Genomic DNA, 18360 nt, shown 5'->3' on the forward strand with positions numbered 1-18360 from the left:
ATGGTACTGCCCAGCAAGATAAATGCAATCATTTAAAACAAGCTTTATAAATAAATAAATAAAAAGGAAAAACCTCCATGTAAACTGAATAAAATGTCACTTCTCTTATAGCACCCAAAGAGGGACTGGCATTACTAAATAATATAAATCTTCCATACTTTATATATTTCTCTATATTACATCTGATATGTTTTGGCATGGAGAGATGGACAGGAAAAAGTAGGATGATTAACTTCATTCAGTATTTGTTCTGTTGAAGCCAAGCTCCTGCATTACCATCTATTGCTAACCATTCCTAGAGCGCTTTGGCCTTTTTACCCATCTTGGATTTTGCGCTCCCTTTCCTGGCAGAGTAGACTGGTTCACCTTTCTTTTGTGCTCTCCATATTTCTCTTGAACATTCAACAGGTTCATAGAAGCATTTCACTGGCTGCAAGCTGGTTTTTTCATCCTTTGCTTTTCTCATCAAGATTCTTCCTTTTTGAAAGGAATGAGGCTTTGTGTCAGGGATGTTATATGAAGTGTGACTTCCTCGGCTCCTGAAATCATTAATAGTGATTATTAATAACTATTATTCAATCTTGCAAAGTGAAAGGTCCCCAAAATGACCAAACACATATATTTTTGAAGACAGAAATAGCCTTGTTTTACAGAACCAGGCTGAAAGTTAAAGCCAGCGTTGCAAGATAAATTACATTCCTCAATACTCAAAAACACCCCTCACTATAAGAACTGCTACGTGTTACTGGTGGACTCTTTATGCATGTTCACCTACACTTTTATTCAGATAGCATTCTGCTGATTTTGGGGTGCTGAGACCTTCCTGAGATCTATATCCTCATAACTAGGTGATCTACAGGGATTTTAAAGGTGCTTATGTTCATGGCAACCTTCTTTAAAGAACGAACATCGCGTGATCTTTGGAAGACCACAGAGCACCAATAACAGTCTAAAGTGGGTGCAGGAACTGGAGGAACTTCGTGGTGCAATCTCAGTACTGCCCTGGACTGTGGCTGCTGCTAATGGCCAATAGCTCCAGAAATTCCACGCTCTGCCTTTGTGCTGGCCACCCATCTAGGGAAACTTTAGCTTTGCTCTTAGGCTTTGATTTGAAATGAGAGAAGAGGAAAGGGGAATACAGAAATTGGTGGGAAGAAGGGTACGAAGGCTTAAAAGCCAAGGTAAGCTGAATTATTTGTTCTCTCTGCAATGGTTAAGGCCCAGCAGGATTTGCTGAAATCAGTACGCTCAGGTAGAGTGACAGCACTGGGCCTGATGCTGCAAAAGCTGAACCATGCCCTCTGCTCTGAAATTTTACTGCAGTTCCACAGTTTAGCTAAGTAAGACCATTATAATCCCTTTTAACATAATCTTGAAATGTTTTACAGCAGATGCACATAGTCTAACAGCAGGACTATGAATGTAAGGTGCCAGCTCATGTCTACCTAGCTACTGTGACTGAAGCAAAGAACAGATGTGATGATGTACAGCACCTCTCCTGCGAGGACAGGCTGAGAGAGTTGGGGCTGTTCAGCCTGGAGAAGAGAAGGCTCTGGGGAGACCTTATAGCGGCCTTCCAGTACCTGAAGGGGCCTACAGGAAGGCTGGGGAGGAACTTTTTACAAAGGCAGGTAGTGACAGAACAAAGAATAATGGCTTTAAGCTGAAAGAGGGTAGGTTTAGATTAGATATGAGGAAGAAATTCTTTGCTGTGAGGGTGGTGAGACACTGGCACAGGTTGCCCAAGGAAGTTGTGGATGCCCCCTCCCTGGAAGTGTTCAAGGTCAGGCTGGATGAGGCTTTGAGCAACCTGGTCTAGTGGGGGGTGTCCCTGCTGATGGCAGGGGGGTTGGAACTGGATGATCTTTAAGGTCCCTTCCAACCCAAACCATTCTATGATTCTACAATTCTACAAGTTGACCTCTTCAGGGTACCTGCAGGGCTATTTTCAATAGCTTGTTATTTCTGGAAATAACATATCTGTAGTATTACTTCCCCTGGGAGTTAAACAATTTTGCACACTTGACAAAGCCAGTTTTGGAAAGAGCTGTGGTTGTTCAAGTGTGTACTATCCGCTTTAAAAGACGAGAAGGGCATCGGGAAGCCTTCTGTATTTGATGGTGGGAGGCAGCGAGGACCAGTTGACAGCACCAGAACCAAGCCTTACCTACAGAACAGTTTCACCTGGTTGGCAGCTTTGCCAACCAGACTTCACTATGAGGAAGTTTTGGAGGGGAAATGCTGTGCAGGTCCAAGCTGGAGCTTACAGGTTCTGCGCCGTGCAGGCCTGGGCTCTGACCACTTGCTAGGGGTTAGAAATTACTCGTGTAAATGCACAAATGTTGGCCACTCCAGTTTATGATCACTTCTTGGGCACTGTTTGTTACAGTCCATTACTTAGTTGTTGTTAAATGATGGAGTGCTCTGTTTTTTCTCAGATGTTGTTATGGTGAAAAAGTTACACCATTTATTCGCAAAGCACATGCTGGTGTGATTGCAGCTGACGTTAGTCACTCGTCTGCTGCACTGAATGATGCTGTTAAAACCAGAAGAAATGAAGGTTCATATTTTCAGAGGGGATTGCTTAAAAGAGCTAAACTGTATTTAAATTAAATGAGCTTATGGTAGAGAAGGTGGATGTCTGTCCCTAATTTACAGCCAGAGTAAGAAGGTATGCAAGACAAATGAAGAGGCAGGTCACTGCACATGAAATGCAATGCTGCTGGCTCTAGGTGCAAGCAATGTTTTTTCATTGAAAGCAGCAACTCCTTGACAGAAGTGACTGTGAGAGTCTGGACTTCCACTTGAACATGTTCCTGATCTGGCTCATTATGGAGAAAGATGGAAACAATGTGACTAAATGCACCCCACTACCACAGGCACTTAAGAACAAACTTACTCTTGCTGCATTTCACAAACATCAGATATTTTTAAAGACAGGTCTCATGATTTTGAGAGACCGAATCTTAGCTTCTGCACAATGGAAGCTGGCATTTAAAGCCGATGTAGGCACAGATGTGCAGGCAAGCCCCAGTGCCTTTGAGAAATGGCTAGTGAGCATCAGCAAAGGTCTGCCATGCCCTCAGTGGGGCATTTCCTGAAAATAGGCAGGAGAAACTGGAGAAAAGGAACTGGTAAGCAAGGTAGATGCTTTTGGAGCAGGAAGGATTTCAAGTTCAGCCATTGATCCCAAATAGTGTTAGCCACTGGAAGCCCCAAATCCTCTGAGATTACACTGAATTTTCTAGACGGGTAGTAACACTACCCATTTATTTTAGCGAGCACATATCATTAAAATCTCATTTTATGTACTTAGCTGAGTTAAAGCTCATAAAAACAGCTGGTGTGAATGCAAATGCTGGGCTCATCCACAGAACAGGCAGAACAAAATAGACTTCCCTACCTCGCTGAGTGTCCTCTCCTCTATCCTTTCTGCTTTGTGGGACAAGTTGGGATATTTTTAATCTGGTAACTCCAAATACAGGCTACTACTAAATTCTAGTTTTGATAGTGTCTTTTCAAAGGAGAAGAGTATCAGTAGTTAAACAGAAACCTCTAAACAATTCATATATGCCTTTGAACTACCACTATTTGTCAGCAATTAATGGATTTTACCAAACTGCATTGTATTTAGACCAAAGACTTGTCAGCAGAGAGACTCATCTCACTGAGTCACTGAATTTACTTGTTATATTTTCATTCTATTTTCGTTTATTCCAATCATATTAAGATATATGGAAGCCTGAAAAGTGTATACATAGTCAACTCAAAGTCTACTTTGGACAATCAAGTTTTTCCAGAATCTCAAATTAGTAGGGGAAAAAAAACCCTAGAAAAATTATAAAAATAAAAAGAAAACCCAAGGCTAATACTGTTAATTATTAATGCAAACACTGTTTGTCAGCAAAAGGGTACTTGGCCAGTTGCCTGCTAGGACTAAGATATATGAAAAACAAAAACAACCCAAAGAGCAAAAAGCACCCCCCCCATCCCAGTAGGCTATTATGTTGTATTTTTAGTTTATTTTCCACCCCATCCATCTGTTCATGTATGTCTCAATCTTCTAGTAATTCTTGAACCTGTTGGTCAAACACAAACAAATCTGGCATCTGTGGTGACGCAACAGGTTTCAGGGCAATGGGCAAAAAACCCTAACGTGTGCCCCCACTAAGAAAGGTTGCCCTGAGGAAGGACACGCTGCCTGACCGTTGCTTGGCCAAGCAGCACGCATGATGCTCCAGACCAGCTGCTGGGACTCATGACCGAGTCACAAAGACATGGGAAACCAGCCCCAATTAGTTCTGCTGCTCCCAGGACAGCTGCTTGGGTAACCCAAGATGCTGCTAGTGCCCATGCTTTGTCAGGGCACTCATTTGCTTACACGTGATTTTTAAGTCAACAGTGTTACTGTCAGTTAGGAAATGACAACTGTCTCTCTCCTACCTACAGAATGCTAAAGATACTTTCAGCTGAAACTTGGCCTGTGTCTGCTGAAGAGATTCAGCTACTGTAGCTTTGCAATAGGCTATTGTAGTCCGCAGGAAGGAGACATTCATTTAACAGAAATTACTCTTTTTTTTTTTCCTTTAGAGAATATCTGATTGTAGCTTTGATTTAGCAGAAATCTGTTTCCTCTATTACATGACATAAATATAAATCATACTCAGATATAGAACCTGATCCAAACCCAACCTGATTCAGGCTTCTGAATAAGGTGAAATGCACAAGCAGAAATGTAAGCGTGTCAAGTTAGTATGTTTAAGTAAGAGAAAAAAAAAGATATACATACAGGCATCTGGGTTTCTTATTTAATGAAATGTCTGTAAACTGCAAAAAAAAAAAAAGAAACAGGTTATTAATATTACTATTATATTATCAAGGAAAGTACAGGGATAAAATATATGCAGTCTCCAAAATCATATTTCCATTCTCACCTGCTGTTAAAGCTAGAAGAATATTCATGAAACTGAAAAAAACCAAAACCTTTTACATATTATTACTCCTCCAACATATTACATCTGTTTTTAAAATTTGTAACATGAGTTGTTAGTGTTTGGATTTTTACCCATTATTTTTATCATAACTGTGATCAAAGTAAATTGCTAAAGAAGTGTGGGCTGAACAGAGATCTTTCACATTAAAGAGTATGGACATAACGAGAAGTAATTATTGTGTTAAAGATAATTAATAAGGGGCAGTGCCTGAATAAGCTGTATTAAATTAACCTTCTTTCAGAGCCTTTAATTTTGCAGTGATACATTTCCTTTACACAAGCGTCTAGAAAACTCCAGCTATGAGCCCTTGGCTCTGCCTACAGCAGCACTGAGGGGTGGAGGGTGAGAATGCAACCGTTTCTCTCCCTTCCCACCCCAACTCCTGAGACCAGCTAGGGACAGCATGGCCTCAGTGCCAGCACGACTCTGAATGACTTCATTTTTTACAACAGTTTCATTCACAGTGTGGAAACACTTTGTCTAGTCCCTCTTTTAGTGAGGGTCAGGAGAGGATGTGTTTAATGCCAGGTCAGCCTAAATTGGTCTGGGTACCAAAATCGGGTCTTTGTACTGATCTCCCATCAGTGCTACTAGACTGAGCCTTTGAATATCATTTAATGAAGCCACTGAACCAAGCAAGTCAGATCTGGCATCTGAAAATGATTATGTTCTTGTAAATGTTCCCTCTGTCCCTGGTATTGTCCACGCTTTGCAGATGGATTTTTGCCCAGCCTAACTTTGCTTGTCATCTGTCTTGGATGGAGTCTGGAGCCACCTCACGGTGTGCTTTTCTGTAATTACCTCCTGAAGGTCAGGCTGGTCAATATTTGGATGGATGACCTTAGAGGAATGCTGAAGTCACTCAGAAAGCAGGGCAGCTGCCTCAAAAATTAGTGCCTTCCCCAAAGGACACTGCTGAGGCAGAGATCCCAGTAAACACATTAAGAGCAAGGGAAATTATTTAATACTGAGGCCCATATTTACAGTCCCTATCAGTGTTCTCACAGACACTGTTTGAGATGACCTGAGCTAGATCTACATTTATTGTACACATCTACATTTATTCAGCTCTTGCCTAAAGTTCTTTGTCTTCCAAGTGGCTATGGGAACCACTCTGCTTTCCACCATTGCATACCTGTTCAGCGCTGCACGTGATCAAATGCCTTTCCTCCCACCTCCCAGAATGAGCACTCATGTAGGCAACATGGGGTATTCACTTAAACTGAAATGTTCTTTGGAAGTCATGTGGATAAAACTTGCCATATAAATGTAGTGCATTGTAAGGAAAATACTGAGTTTAAGTATTAATAATGAGAGGTTTTAAAGAAATTATGTATTTTAAAAAACAATGTTCACACAACTTTGGTTTCTGATCTGTGGGGCACAGGCCTGTGGGAATCACTTCACCATTTCTAAGAGTCCCCTGATAGGTAACTACAGAAAGCAAACCGTCTTGCCAGCGGGCTGACATGTCCTCTGTAGGGATCCACATCTTTCCTGAAAATCTTTAGAGATCTCCAAAAAACTGCCAAGTCACTGAGTGACATAAAGGAAAGTGTTTCTTGCAAAGGTAACAGTAGCAATAGCCAAAGCTAGGGGGGGGAAAAGTTAAATATCTGGCCAATATTTCATTATTCTCTGCTCTCCCTTTCCCATCTTTGGCTACTGTGCCTTTACGCTCTCTGCTCCTTCCCTCATGTGAAGTGGCAGTTTAAAACGGAAATAAAAGAAGCCTGAAGAAACATTTTACAAATCCAAATCTGTCTGGAGTAGCAATTAGACTGTCCTGCTGAGCCAACCCGTATTCAAATTCCAGTACTTCCCCTCTGGTGGTGCATGACAATGAAGAGAAGGACTTTGCTGTCTTACCAGGTGCTCGCTGACATCGGTGTGGTTGCACACCATCTGCTGATTTTGGTAATATTCTAGCTGCCTTTCTGCCAGATCCACGCGCTGCAGCAGGTTCTCAATGAAGTGCTGGAGCCTGGCTTTTCCCCTCACTTCTTTTTCTGCTGCTTCTTCCAGGAAGTGGTTGAAAGTAACAACTTCTCTGCAAGATGAAAACATTGCAAAGAGGCCACATTTTAATACTGGGAAGGGCCTTGTCTCAACTCTGTCAGAAAATTACTGATGTTTCTCCTGTTTTTCATGGTGATAGCCTGTTGGTGGCTATTTACTGTCCTTCACCTCTATTCAGAGATTTCAGCCTTTTTCTGGACACTAAGTGAAGAGCTGGAACACTGAATGCTGAATTTAAGTTTATGGTCAGTGGATGTGGGTTTTTTGTCACATTATTAGGTCTCCTGGGAACAGTCCTTAGTGGTTCACAGGGCAGAATGTCATTAAGCATCACCTCTTGAGGTATCTGGAGAGAGCTCTTTTTTAACTTACTCATGTGAGTATCAACCCTGAAACAAGAGAAGTGGATAAACCCCCAAATTAATCTTCCCAGTTCATCATAATCTGACAGTGATAGTTTAATGTTGCTGCTGGGGTGGTTCCTAATTTAAAAGTGGCCATAAAACTTCATTTTGGCTGCAATCCTGCAAGTATGTCAAAGTGCAGTGTTACAATCTGGAGCTAGTGGGAGCATGGGAGATTAAGAGATAATCTACAGATTATAGACCAAGGAGTATGTGCGTGGGAAGAGCAAGTTTTAGGTCAGGAGTTTAGAAACGTTTCTTGTCTAGTAACACAATGGGAAGAAACAGACAGCACCACTGCGAAGGACTGTGAGAGGTCCCAGCTCTGTACTGAGATAGAGCGCATTTTGAAGTGCTCTGCATACTATCAGTTTACTATCAGTAGTCAGGCCACCATTTGGACTCAGGGTATCAGGAGTTTCTGGGTGGGAGAAGTTTGGTTATAGGGCGAGCCAGGTATTACAAAAAATGGCAAATCTGAGCATGAAAGGCTTCCCCAGTTAATAAATGCCTGGATAAACAGTTCTTGCCCTGCCAATGAATTATTTTTTGCTCTGTACAAAACTGAGAGGGTGGGAGTAGGGGAAACCAATGCTTGCCAAATGAGAAAGGGCATGATGGCTTGGTAGAAATACATGGCTTGAGGAAAAAGGTTTGTAAGCAGAAACCAGGTAACAGTTTGTAGCAGAAATAACCTCTCAAAGCTTAGCTTGTTTGCAACAAATATAAAGTTTCTCTGCATTTCATTGTTTTAACTCAGTATAGCTGTAGATAATTGGTTTAACTCAATATAGGTGCTTTAACAGTGAGCTCGTCTGCGCCAAAAAGAGCTAGGCACAAGTGGTCAGCTATGGAAATTCACAATCTAGGATTCAGGCTGTGTCTGGCTGCTATAAACTGCAGCAGAGTGCAGTAAGAGGCTGTTTGCATGGCTGATCTAATGGTAGGAATGAGGTAAAAAGAAGCACATCTTGTTTGGATAAATAACATTGATGAATATTAGTTTATATTAACTCACCCACAAAATCTGGCTTAAGAAACAGAGAGGTACTTTGTTATGCTCAGGTAATCCATTCCATTTCAAGGCTCTGTACGGTTTCTGTGGTTATTAGCTTGCCCAGAGTAACCTGGTAATAAAAAGCCACTGAGGAATGCTTAGGAGGAAGCCAATCTGAACACATTAGTGACAGTTTTAGGGCTTTATTCTCACTGCATTTACAGCATTTTAACTTCTTTGATTTCATGACACCGCTCTGTGTTGGCATAGGAGCAACCCAAAGCCCTTGGCACCCTGGCAGGCTCCTCTTTTACAGTGGACAGGAAGCTCAAAAGGGCAGAAACTCATCAGGTTGGCTCCAAATCTCTGCTCTGGGGAAGAAAGGAGAACTGCACACAGCCTGCCAGGCTTCTGGCCCTCCAGCAGTAAGGCTGAGCAGGGCAGGGAGCCACCAGCCTGGGACATCGAGAGGACGTCCCTCCCAAGGCCACAGTCAGCTTGAGCATTTTGCTGCAGTGAGAGGCCACAAGCATTGAGTACCTTGCATTTATTTTTATAAGGGTGATAGTTTCAAGAATGCTAACATTTGTAATTGCCTCATGAAAGGTAATTAAAAAGCATTCATTAATCACCTGCTCCATGGCATGAATAGATCACCCACAAATTCTCCTTTCCTACAAATATCTCATTAGTGAGGTTTGCCGTAAAGGGTACAGGGGGAAGCAGTGCTTTTTCTGGAAGACTTAGACAACTACCAGGAGAAGAACAGACACATAAGTGTCAATAAATTCCCTAGTAGTTTCCTTCCTTTCTAGGCTTCTCAACATAACTTGGCATCCTACGTGCCATTATTTCTAGGAACTGTTATTAGCAGCAGTAGTAGCATTTCCATCATTTTTCTCTGCTTGTTTAGCTGCCTCTATACAGCCTATGAACCTGCCTTTAGTAACTTTTATCTAAAAATTGTCCTTTGGGTTAAATGGTACAAACACTCTGTACGGTCCCTTTACAAAGACAAGAGCCAGAATATACCCACTCGCTAGTCTTGGTCACAGGCCTTGTCCCAATAAACAGCACTTCTGCTCAGCTACTTCCTTTGTTTCCACTTCATTCTCATCACTCCGAAGAACATCATCAAGCCTCAAGGAGTGACTGCTAATAAGTGTCTCTACTTGCTCCAACACCTCTTCCTCAGAGAGCTCACTCTGTGTCACAGCTATGCCTTGGTTACCTGAAGGGAGTTCCCTGAAGAATTTTTACTCTTCCTCCTACCATGAATAATAGGGAAATAGTTCAAAGAACTCTGTGTAGCTTTCTGCAGCCACTGTTTATCTGTTTACTTGCCTTTCTTCTCTCTTGCAGTTTGCCCAGACTTTTTCATAGCCATACTGATGACTTTCAATTCTATTTCTAGATAGCTGTGATGACTTTTTGCTTATAAACTTAAAAGCTTAAACTTTGCTTCTAAAACTTCCAGTTTACAGGCCTCTGCCAATTTTGGGGGGGATTATGTGATACGATTGATATATTTTACTCTCTGCTCTTATGCTTGTGGAAAGATGGATGTCCACAGAGGTCAGATGCTGCTCCTCATGAAGTCAGGGAGAAGCTGAGCCCGTGGGTATTTTGGGGCACACTTGTTAGAGGCATAAACTAGAGCACAGCAGCATGGGCCCGCTGGGCTCTGTGTCTTGTCAGCAGTGCTCACCTGAAACAGCAATCATTTGTCAAAGCCCGTCTCAGACCTGAAGCGTTGCCCTTTCTAATGAGAGGTTTCTGCTACCCTGCACAGACTATTCTACATCTGGAGCACTGCTGCACTATATTAAGAAAAGGTTATGTAAAGTTATTAACTTCCCTTGAATTCCTCTGTTCTCAGCATCACCTCTTTCCCGTTCTGCTCTGCTCCTCCCTTTGCTCTCTGCCCACCAGCCCGCAGCCTCCTGTCCCTTTTTGCTCAGCTGCACTCACTGTAGCACCGTAAGCTCTACGCCCTGCCACTGAATTTTCTGAGTGGAGGAGAAGGTGCTCAGTGCACCTCAGATATCTGTAAATTTCTGTAATGGATAGCAGTGATCTCATCTGTTTGCTCATAGTTTACTATACTAATATTAAGGTATATTGTATAGCAAAACCTTTTGTTAAAGGGCTGTGACTGGGCAGCAGGAAGAAAGGAGGGTTATTTGCTTTGTCTTGGGTGCTCTTGTCAGACAAAACCTTTCAGAAGTAGGGATGGCTGCTGCTGCCCAGAGAGCAGAGGGCACACTGAACTGCCAGCAGCTTGTGGCAACAAGGTGAGGCAAGCGAGAGGGAAAGACGAAGGGGATGTAACCTGGGAGGTGTCCAAGAGGAGCAGGAGATGACTGTACTGCCAGAGAAGAGCTCTTCCCAGAGCCAGAGGAATCCGGGGAAAATTTATTGCAGTGCAGCAGGCAACTCAGAGGTGCTCAGCTGAAAAAACAAGCGCAGAGGGAAAGACTCACTGTTGGCAAGAAAGACTTGCTGCCAAAGCTTTTATTTTACTCTGACTCTTCCAGGGAGTTAACCTGTTATAGTTAACCAGACTTAACTAGTTTGGTGTTTCACATTCCAACTGCAGCCTAGCTGCCCTCAGGGAAAATCCACAGAACCTGCCTTGAAACTTTTCCTGAAACCTTCTTTATGGAGTCTGTTGTCATGAAACAGCATGAGATGTGGTAAATAAAGTTATAAATCACAGACTGACTAGGTGACATTTATTCTTCTGCCTTTACCACTAGATTATGCAGTGCTCGTTGCAGGACTAGTGAGCTGCAGTTCTTGTTTACTGGAGCAGTAGTTGGCATGTGGACCCTGCAGATACCCTGAGTATTTGTACGGCTTTCAGCACTTAAGCATGTGATACACAGAGCAGATGCAGAGGCTGGGACAGCTCCAGCTCCTTAACAACTGACAAGAAGGGCTAATGATTTCTCACATTGTGACCAAACCCTCCTACAGATGCATAATACTGGTCCCAGGACTATTTACAGCAACTTTGACACCTGCAATTGCTCTGTAGGTGGAGACAAGCATGAGGCTCTATGAAGATTCTGCATGCAAGTATAAAAATCCCTTTGAGAACTGCACTTTGAATAACTCTGCCTAAAATAAATAGAAAACCAAACCCTTGTATTATTTTATCTGAGGAGAGGGAAGTTCCTGCTATAGTAAGTAATAAAGAGATTTCCTTGTGAAAATTTCACAAGTGATTTACTTGTGGAAATATTTAAAATATGTGCATCCATTAAGTATTAATGCTGCTGACCTCATCTGTCATCTGGTTGGTGTTACTGCCTGAAGGCTGCTATCTGTTATTCACTAGGTTGTGGTTTCACATTCCTACACCACTATCAGCACATTCGATTTAAGAGGTTCACACCTCCTCCCCTCAGAAAGTTACTGTCCTACCAGTTGCACCCATTCAGTGGGTTGTGCTCTAGATCTGAGCTCTGAACTTAATAGGGTGACACTGTGGAGATTAAAATGCTTTATTTCACAGAGCCATTCTGTGGGATAGTCACACTACACTTGAACCAATGCAGCTGTGGGGGGAGTAATCTCTTGAGTGGGAAGATGAAAGGAATGGGGAAGAGGGAGCGAGACCACCTGAAACTAAGGGTGGAAGAACAATGTGTAGTTGTGTTCATATTCTACTTTGAGCAAAATCAAAACTCTTTTGTTGTACAACTGAAATTTGTATTTTAAGGAAAGCTGTTGTTTTAAAGCATACATTGCAGTGACCTTTAAGAGCCAACTCTTAATCCCATTGTAAAGATGTTACTTGCCCAGATACTTCCATTAATTGCAAATTTCAGGTGAAGCCACTCCCCACCACAGCTATTCCAGAACAGCCCTCACATTCCAGGCTATGCCAGAGCAGAGGCATGACCAGACAGTCTCAAAAGAAATGCATTTGACTGGTTAAATAAATTACTGTTACAGATATGGCAAGGTACTACATTAATGCTCTTACCTTATAATTAGGGGACAAAATGAAACTGTTTAAGTCACCATTGAAGGTAGCTTCCAGTTGAGGACCATAACTTCAAATGCTTATCCTGTTCAGACTTACTGAAAATCAAACTCTGACAGTTTCATTTCCTTGCTTAACTTCCAGAAACAAGCCTCTTGGTGTACTCTAGAAGTTCAGTTTGTAGCTGGTTTTAGTTTAAATGGTTTTCTTGGTATCTTATTCAACAGTCTTTCTCCTTTTGGGCTGGCTTCTGTGTTATCTTTAAGATCACAGTACTCACTCTGAGTTGCATTCTCCTTCATCAGTGATTTAATTTTCTAATTAAATAATTCCTTTGCTCAGCAGCTCTGCTGAAAGCTTGATCTCTGTAGCCATAATTTGTCAAAATGTTCCAGGGCCCAACTGAAGCAAGCTGGTGAAATGGGACCTGTCTTTGGTGGCTGTGCCTGCTTCTGTAGAACATCAGTTTTCTTTTTTTTTTTTTCCTCCCCCACAAAAAAATAAAAAGCTTTGGCCTTTGAACCTTCTAAATATGAGAATAAGTAACACAAGAGTGACTGCTGTAAAACTTTTCAGTGCTTAGAGTAATGCTATTTCAATTATGTATTAGTATAGTTAATGTGGTACCTCCACCTGTCCTACCCCTCGACACAGTTCACCTCCATGAGGGCATCACTAGTGTAACAGCGTGCACCCGCCTACGTATTGACACAGCCATTTTTGTATGGGAAAAAGAAATAAAGCTTAAGCAAAAGAGATCTTTGCTTTAGCACTACCTTTGGTGGACTGCTATAGGCTTTATTTAAAACAAACAAAAATAATCAATGGACAAGTCTACAGAAATAACCTTACTGACCCTATAAACTCTTCAAATGGGCCGCCCTGTGCCTGCTGGTGGCCTAAACCAACACTCCTCCCTCTGATCAGAATGAGAGGTCAACAGTGAAACCTCAGAGTGCTGACATTTGAAAATACTGCTTTGATTAGCAATGACAATGTAACTCACAGAAGAATTTACTCCCTATATGAAGTTGATGAAGTTTAGAGACGTGTGGCCTGCTTTGGAGAACACATCAGAGAAACCAGCTTCTGACAATGCAGCTCCTTGGTAGATGACAGCTTTTATGTATCTATCTCACGTGCTTGGTCCAGGCAAAGGCTCAGGACACATGGGCTTTCAGAGGCAGAACAGAGAGGTAGAAATGAAATCCCCTCAAGTCAAAGTGACTTCAGTTCTATAGCCTCTGCTAAGGACTGCCAGGGTCACAGCAGTGCAGTGTATGCCTTCAGTAGGCTGGGCACAAAGGAAAGATGTGAGGCCTAGAAGAGCTCCCTCCATCTCCTTATTCAGGAAACCCAGATGTTTAAACAAAGAATTTAGACCTCTCCTACCTAAGCATTCGTGGGGCTTCCTAAACAAATTCTGCTTGCTAACGCACATTTTTTCTCTCCCTTAGCTTCCCTCTTTGACTTCACAATCAGATCCAAGATCAAAGCCACTACCCACAGTGTAATTGTACCGTTATTTTCTGTTGTCCTCTTGTACACCTTTCTAAAGAGGAAGTTTCTTAAATCCCAACTTTTTCCAATCCTCCCACCTCCCACTCCCAGCCAATTGATGGGTCAGGAGTGATGGTTAAACCTGCAAATACCTCTTCCTCTACTTTCCATAGCTGGCTAATTCTTTCATTCTTATATGTAGAAGCAGGTCTAGCCTAACAGCCCAAATAGGTCCCTGGCTTATCTCAGCACATTTTATAAAGATGAAAATATACTGGATTGTTGAATTCAGTATTGTGGAGTAATCTGATCACTGATAGTGACTGTCCATTCATATAGGATACTGACAAGAGTAGGTGGACATGGAACAATCCTCAAATATGGACCCAGTATAAACATCTAACTTCTTTATCAGAACATTGTTATTTTTGAAGAGGTAGTTGAAGGGATCCCCATAAGTTTTCAGCTTCTTCTCTAGAAGAGCCTCCAAAGAAGAGTTTTTGTGATCTTATCTAAGATTTAGACTACTTTTTTTTTTCCTCTTCTAGATAGTTTGTGGAGTTAGTTGGGTGGTGGTTTTTTTTTGGTTTTGTTTTTTTACCCTCAGACTGATCTAGAGTAGCCATATCTCAGTCTTTCTGAGGTCTAGAAGTGCATATTGATTATAAACCCTTTTTTGTCTTTACATGCACCATATTCCATCATCCTTGGTAGTAGGGACAACCATTCAGAGACCAAAGGAAGACTCTTTTTCTTTACTTCCTTAGAAATAAGATAAGGAGGTGTTTCAGAGAATAAGGTGTTTTCTTTTTCCTCCTACAAAGACGGAAAAAAACCCAACTTTCAGCTACAGTGGCTTAATATCAATACTAGTTTTGGGAAAAGTTATCCATATTCACAAGATTGCTTATAAAAAAAAAAAAGGTTAAAGCAGCTGAAGGTCAGCAAGTGTCAAAGCAGTCCCTCAGGGCTGCTTTTGACTTTCCACAATCTGCACTGAGAACTCCTGCTTCTGCAATTTCCATTAAGCAGTTTTGTTTGGCTTTCGAATCATCTGGACTTCTTCCAGAAATCAAAGCCAAAGTTGAGATCCTCCTTTTTTGAAGGAGAAAGTCTTTTCAGCACATCAAATAAGTTTTTGAATACACAAAGGAATAAATATGTAGCAAGGTCTCAGAATTTACCAGCAGTCTGTAAGAAAAACACTGTTGTTACCAGAGTCATGAACATCCTTTCTTCCCCCCTCTACCAGAGCATACCATCCAGTGCCTCCTGCCTACTGGTGCAAAGATAAATGTCCCAGACATTTTTAGAAGTTCAGATCTGAAAAGATGCCCCTATAAGTACTAGTCCTGCTTTTACAAAGCATTATTTATAATCTACCTTCCTTCTTAATTTGCTAATTTAACAATGACCTTTTAATTGGGAAGCCATATGGTGCAGTTTTCTATGGCACTATCCCTTGTTATCCTCCAAGACTGGAAATGCAGGAACCATTTGAACAAGAAAAAAAAAAAAATAACATACTCAGTTTTTCCTAGGTGAACTTTACCTACCCTTCACCCTGCCTACCCTCCCAGCCTCCTCAGCGTACCTTCGTAGTGACTTCTAAGAGGCAATGCTATGGAGCTAGGTATGGGCACATGTTAGAACATACTATTACTCCCCTCTTTCCTCCTCAGTACTCTGGGCTGATATTCTTTCATCCTATCCACTAGAAGGATTAGACTCATTTACCTTTAGAAATGAACACACCACTGTGTAACTATTCACTCATTTCTATTGATACTTTTGGTTCCAAGTTTTTTATCCTCTTTATTTATAAGCTGAAGCAAGCTAGCAGTAAAAGCAGTACCCTGGGTACTCAGGTGGAGTCTCTTGTGCAGCTGCCTCTTTTGGTTAGGGTTTATTACCAATCGAATAACCTTCAGTCTCCCTTGTAACACCAACTTAGGAGCTACCTCCTCATCTGCTTATGCATTCACCCCTCCTCCTTTAGACATGGCTAGAATTATAACAGCAATCATCTGAGCTCCTGTCCCTTTCCCAAGCTTGGCAATGTCCTAGGGTGAAGGACAGTGTTTTCCCACTTCTCCCCTCATTCTGTGTTCAGTCTTTTCTGTCCTCAGAACCACAGCCTGCTGTTGCTGCTAGCAAGCAGTCTGCCAAGGGGGCAAGCAGCCTCTTTCTCAGTCTTTTCCTAATACAGTTAAAAATCGCAACTCTTGCTGCCTTTTTCTTTCCACAGATCAGTGTCCTTTGCTGTACTCCCTGTATCACACCCAGATAACTCTATTCCCCCCTCTTCCTCTTTTTTTTCATGAGCTCTTTTCTTCTGCAGCAAAGCAGAACTCTGGTTTTGCACCACTGAATGGTTTCTGCTTTCTCCTGATAGTCATGTGGACCTCAAACTTTGAATTTTAAAAACAGATTCTGCATTTAGTTTGGGGCAAGATTCATATCACTTAACTTCAGATATCTGAAGTTCAGCATCCAGCCTAAGACAGCTGCTTATCTGAGGTCCCCTCTAGTCTGTAGAGGGAAGAAGGGCCTCCACAGAGCAATCCCTCCCCCTCCAAGATACTTTTCTAGAACAAGTAGGATGCATCACACTGTGAAAGAGCCCATAAGGGGAGCTTGGCTAGATGGGAATATCAAAACTGATTCAGACTGTAAGTTATCTTCATGGCCACATTCCAGCATACTTTGTCCCTGTTCCACTACTATATTTAGCTTCACCTTGAGTCCTTCAATCTTCTTTTCCATGAGGATCACCTGCCATTTCAAAAATTAGAGGTTCTGTTGAATATGCCTTCAAGGAAGGTATACAACCCAGAGGCTCAAATCCCACCACCTTTGCTGTCCTCTCTTCTGGGAAATCTATAGCACTGCCTCAAGATAGATGACTCCTACTGATACAGGAGCCATCATCACCTTTTCCTTCTAGTCCTTAGACTGCAGGAAGGAGCAATGAAAGCCCTCCAAACTTCCTACACTGAACTCCTACACCACCTTCCTTATTTCTTCCAAGATCAGCGTCATGGCAACTAGCACTTCTCATCTTCTCTTTGTAAGCTGATGAATTGGTGTAGAGGCACTCCATTACCAAGAATCTTTATTTGCATTCGTCTGAAATAAGTTGTGCTGCTCCAAAAAGCCTCAAAGGTTTCAGCAAGTGCTGAATAAACTAAGTAGTTCATGTATAAATAATATATCAGCTATCACTACATTTTTAATGGCTGCATCACAAACATATGTTTTAGATGGCCGAGGTTAGTCAGAATGACTCTGGCACCTGCTTCCCGTCCCCATATAAGCACCTCCAGCTTCACAGTTGTGTAGCCATCTAAAACACCTACCTGGACATGGCCTTTTCAGCAGTGTCTCCAGTACAGCTTTGCTGCTGCACAGGAGACCATCCCACACCTCAGGCAGCCTGCTGAGCATGGTGGGATGACTTCAGGGAGAAGGTGCTATTCAGTTTTCTTACATATTTCCTCCAGCACTTATCCACCCATCTCTTCTTAAAAAGATAACGGGTTAGAGGTGTCAGTGGAACAGATTACATGCTGACAACAGCTTCTACTTGACCTACTCCCATGACAACAGCTTCTACCCCATGAAACCAGGGACAGAATACAGGCATTAGAGAGTGTAAAAGTTAGTCACTGGGGAGTCAAGCATGAAAGCCACCTGCTTGGGGAACTGTCCCCTGCCTTTCAGGGGATGTGGTCACATGGGCTACAACTCCAGAAATACAGTGATCAGAAGCTGGAGAGCACCAGGCTGTTTAAAAGCCAACAACCAACCAACCATCCCCCCTCTTCTCCCCCAAAGGCCGTCACTCGCACAGGTGCTGGCCAGCCTGCACAAAGCCATCAGCTCTGTCTCTCCACTTACTCCTCTTTCCGGTGAAGCTCCTCCTCAGACTCAGTGAGACGCTGCTTCAAGGCTGCGATCATCTCCACCGCCACGTCCACCGCCTGCTCAGGGCCCGCTCCCGCTGCTGCACCTCCTGCTTCTTCTGGGACAGCTGCACGAAAGCTGCCCGCACCTCCAGCAGCTCCGCCGTCTTCTGGGCCAGCTCTTTGGTCAGCTTGTCGATTCGCTTCTCGATCGTTTTGTCCACGGCCTCTACCATCCTGTTAAACTTTTCTCTGACGTGTGCCTCGAAGGAGGCTTTGGAGTCAGGGCCCGCTCCCGCTGCTGCACCTCCTGCTTCTTCTGGGACAGCTGCACGAAAGCTGCCCGCACCTCCAGCAGCTCCGCCGTCTTCTGGGCCAGCTCTTTGGTCAGCTTGTCGATTCGCTTCTCGATCGTTTTGTCCACGGCCTCTACCATCCTGTTAAACTTTTCTCTGACGTGTGCCTCGAAGGAGGCTTTGGAGTCAGTGGCCGGGAGGCCGGGTTTAGAAACCTGCTCGCTGGGAGAGTCAGCCGACACATAATTTGC

The 18360-nt window shown here is 42.7% G+C and overlaps 1 protein-coding gene across 1 annotated transcript; it reads right to left on the minus strand.

Moving 5' to 3' along the window:
• Positions 1-295: 295 nt before the first annotated feature.
• On the minus strand, positions 296-18354 carry ZNF365 (zinc finger protein 365; the record flags this gene model as incomplete). Its single annotated transcript, XM_029086338.1, has 6 exons — positions 296-539; positions 4790-4827; positions 5796-5834; positions 6864-7044; positions 17809-17895; positions 18095-18354. Coding segments are annotated over 6 exons (849 nt in total), but the record flags the coding sequence as incomplete, so codon positions are not given.
• Positions 18355-18360: the final 6 nt, after the last annotated feature.

Source organism: Antrostomus carolinensis, unplaced genomic scaffold (genome assembly GCF_000700745.2).
Source record: "Antrostomus carolinensis isolate BGI_N321 unplaced genomic scaffold, ASM70074v2 scaffold8488, whole genome shotgun sequence".
NCBI lineage: Eukaryota > Metazoa > Chordata > Aves > Caprimulgiformes > Caprimulgidae > Antrostomus > Antrostomus carolinensis.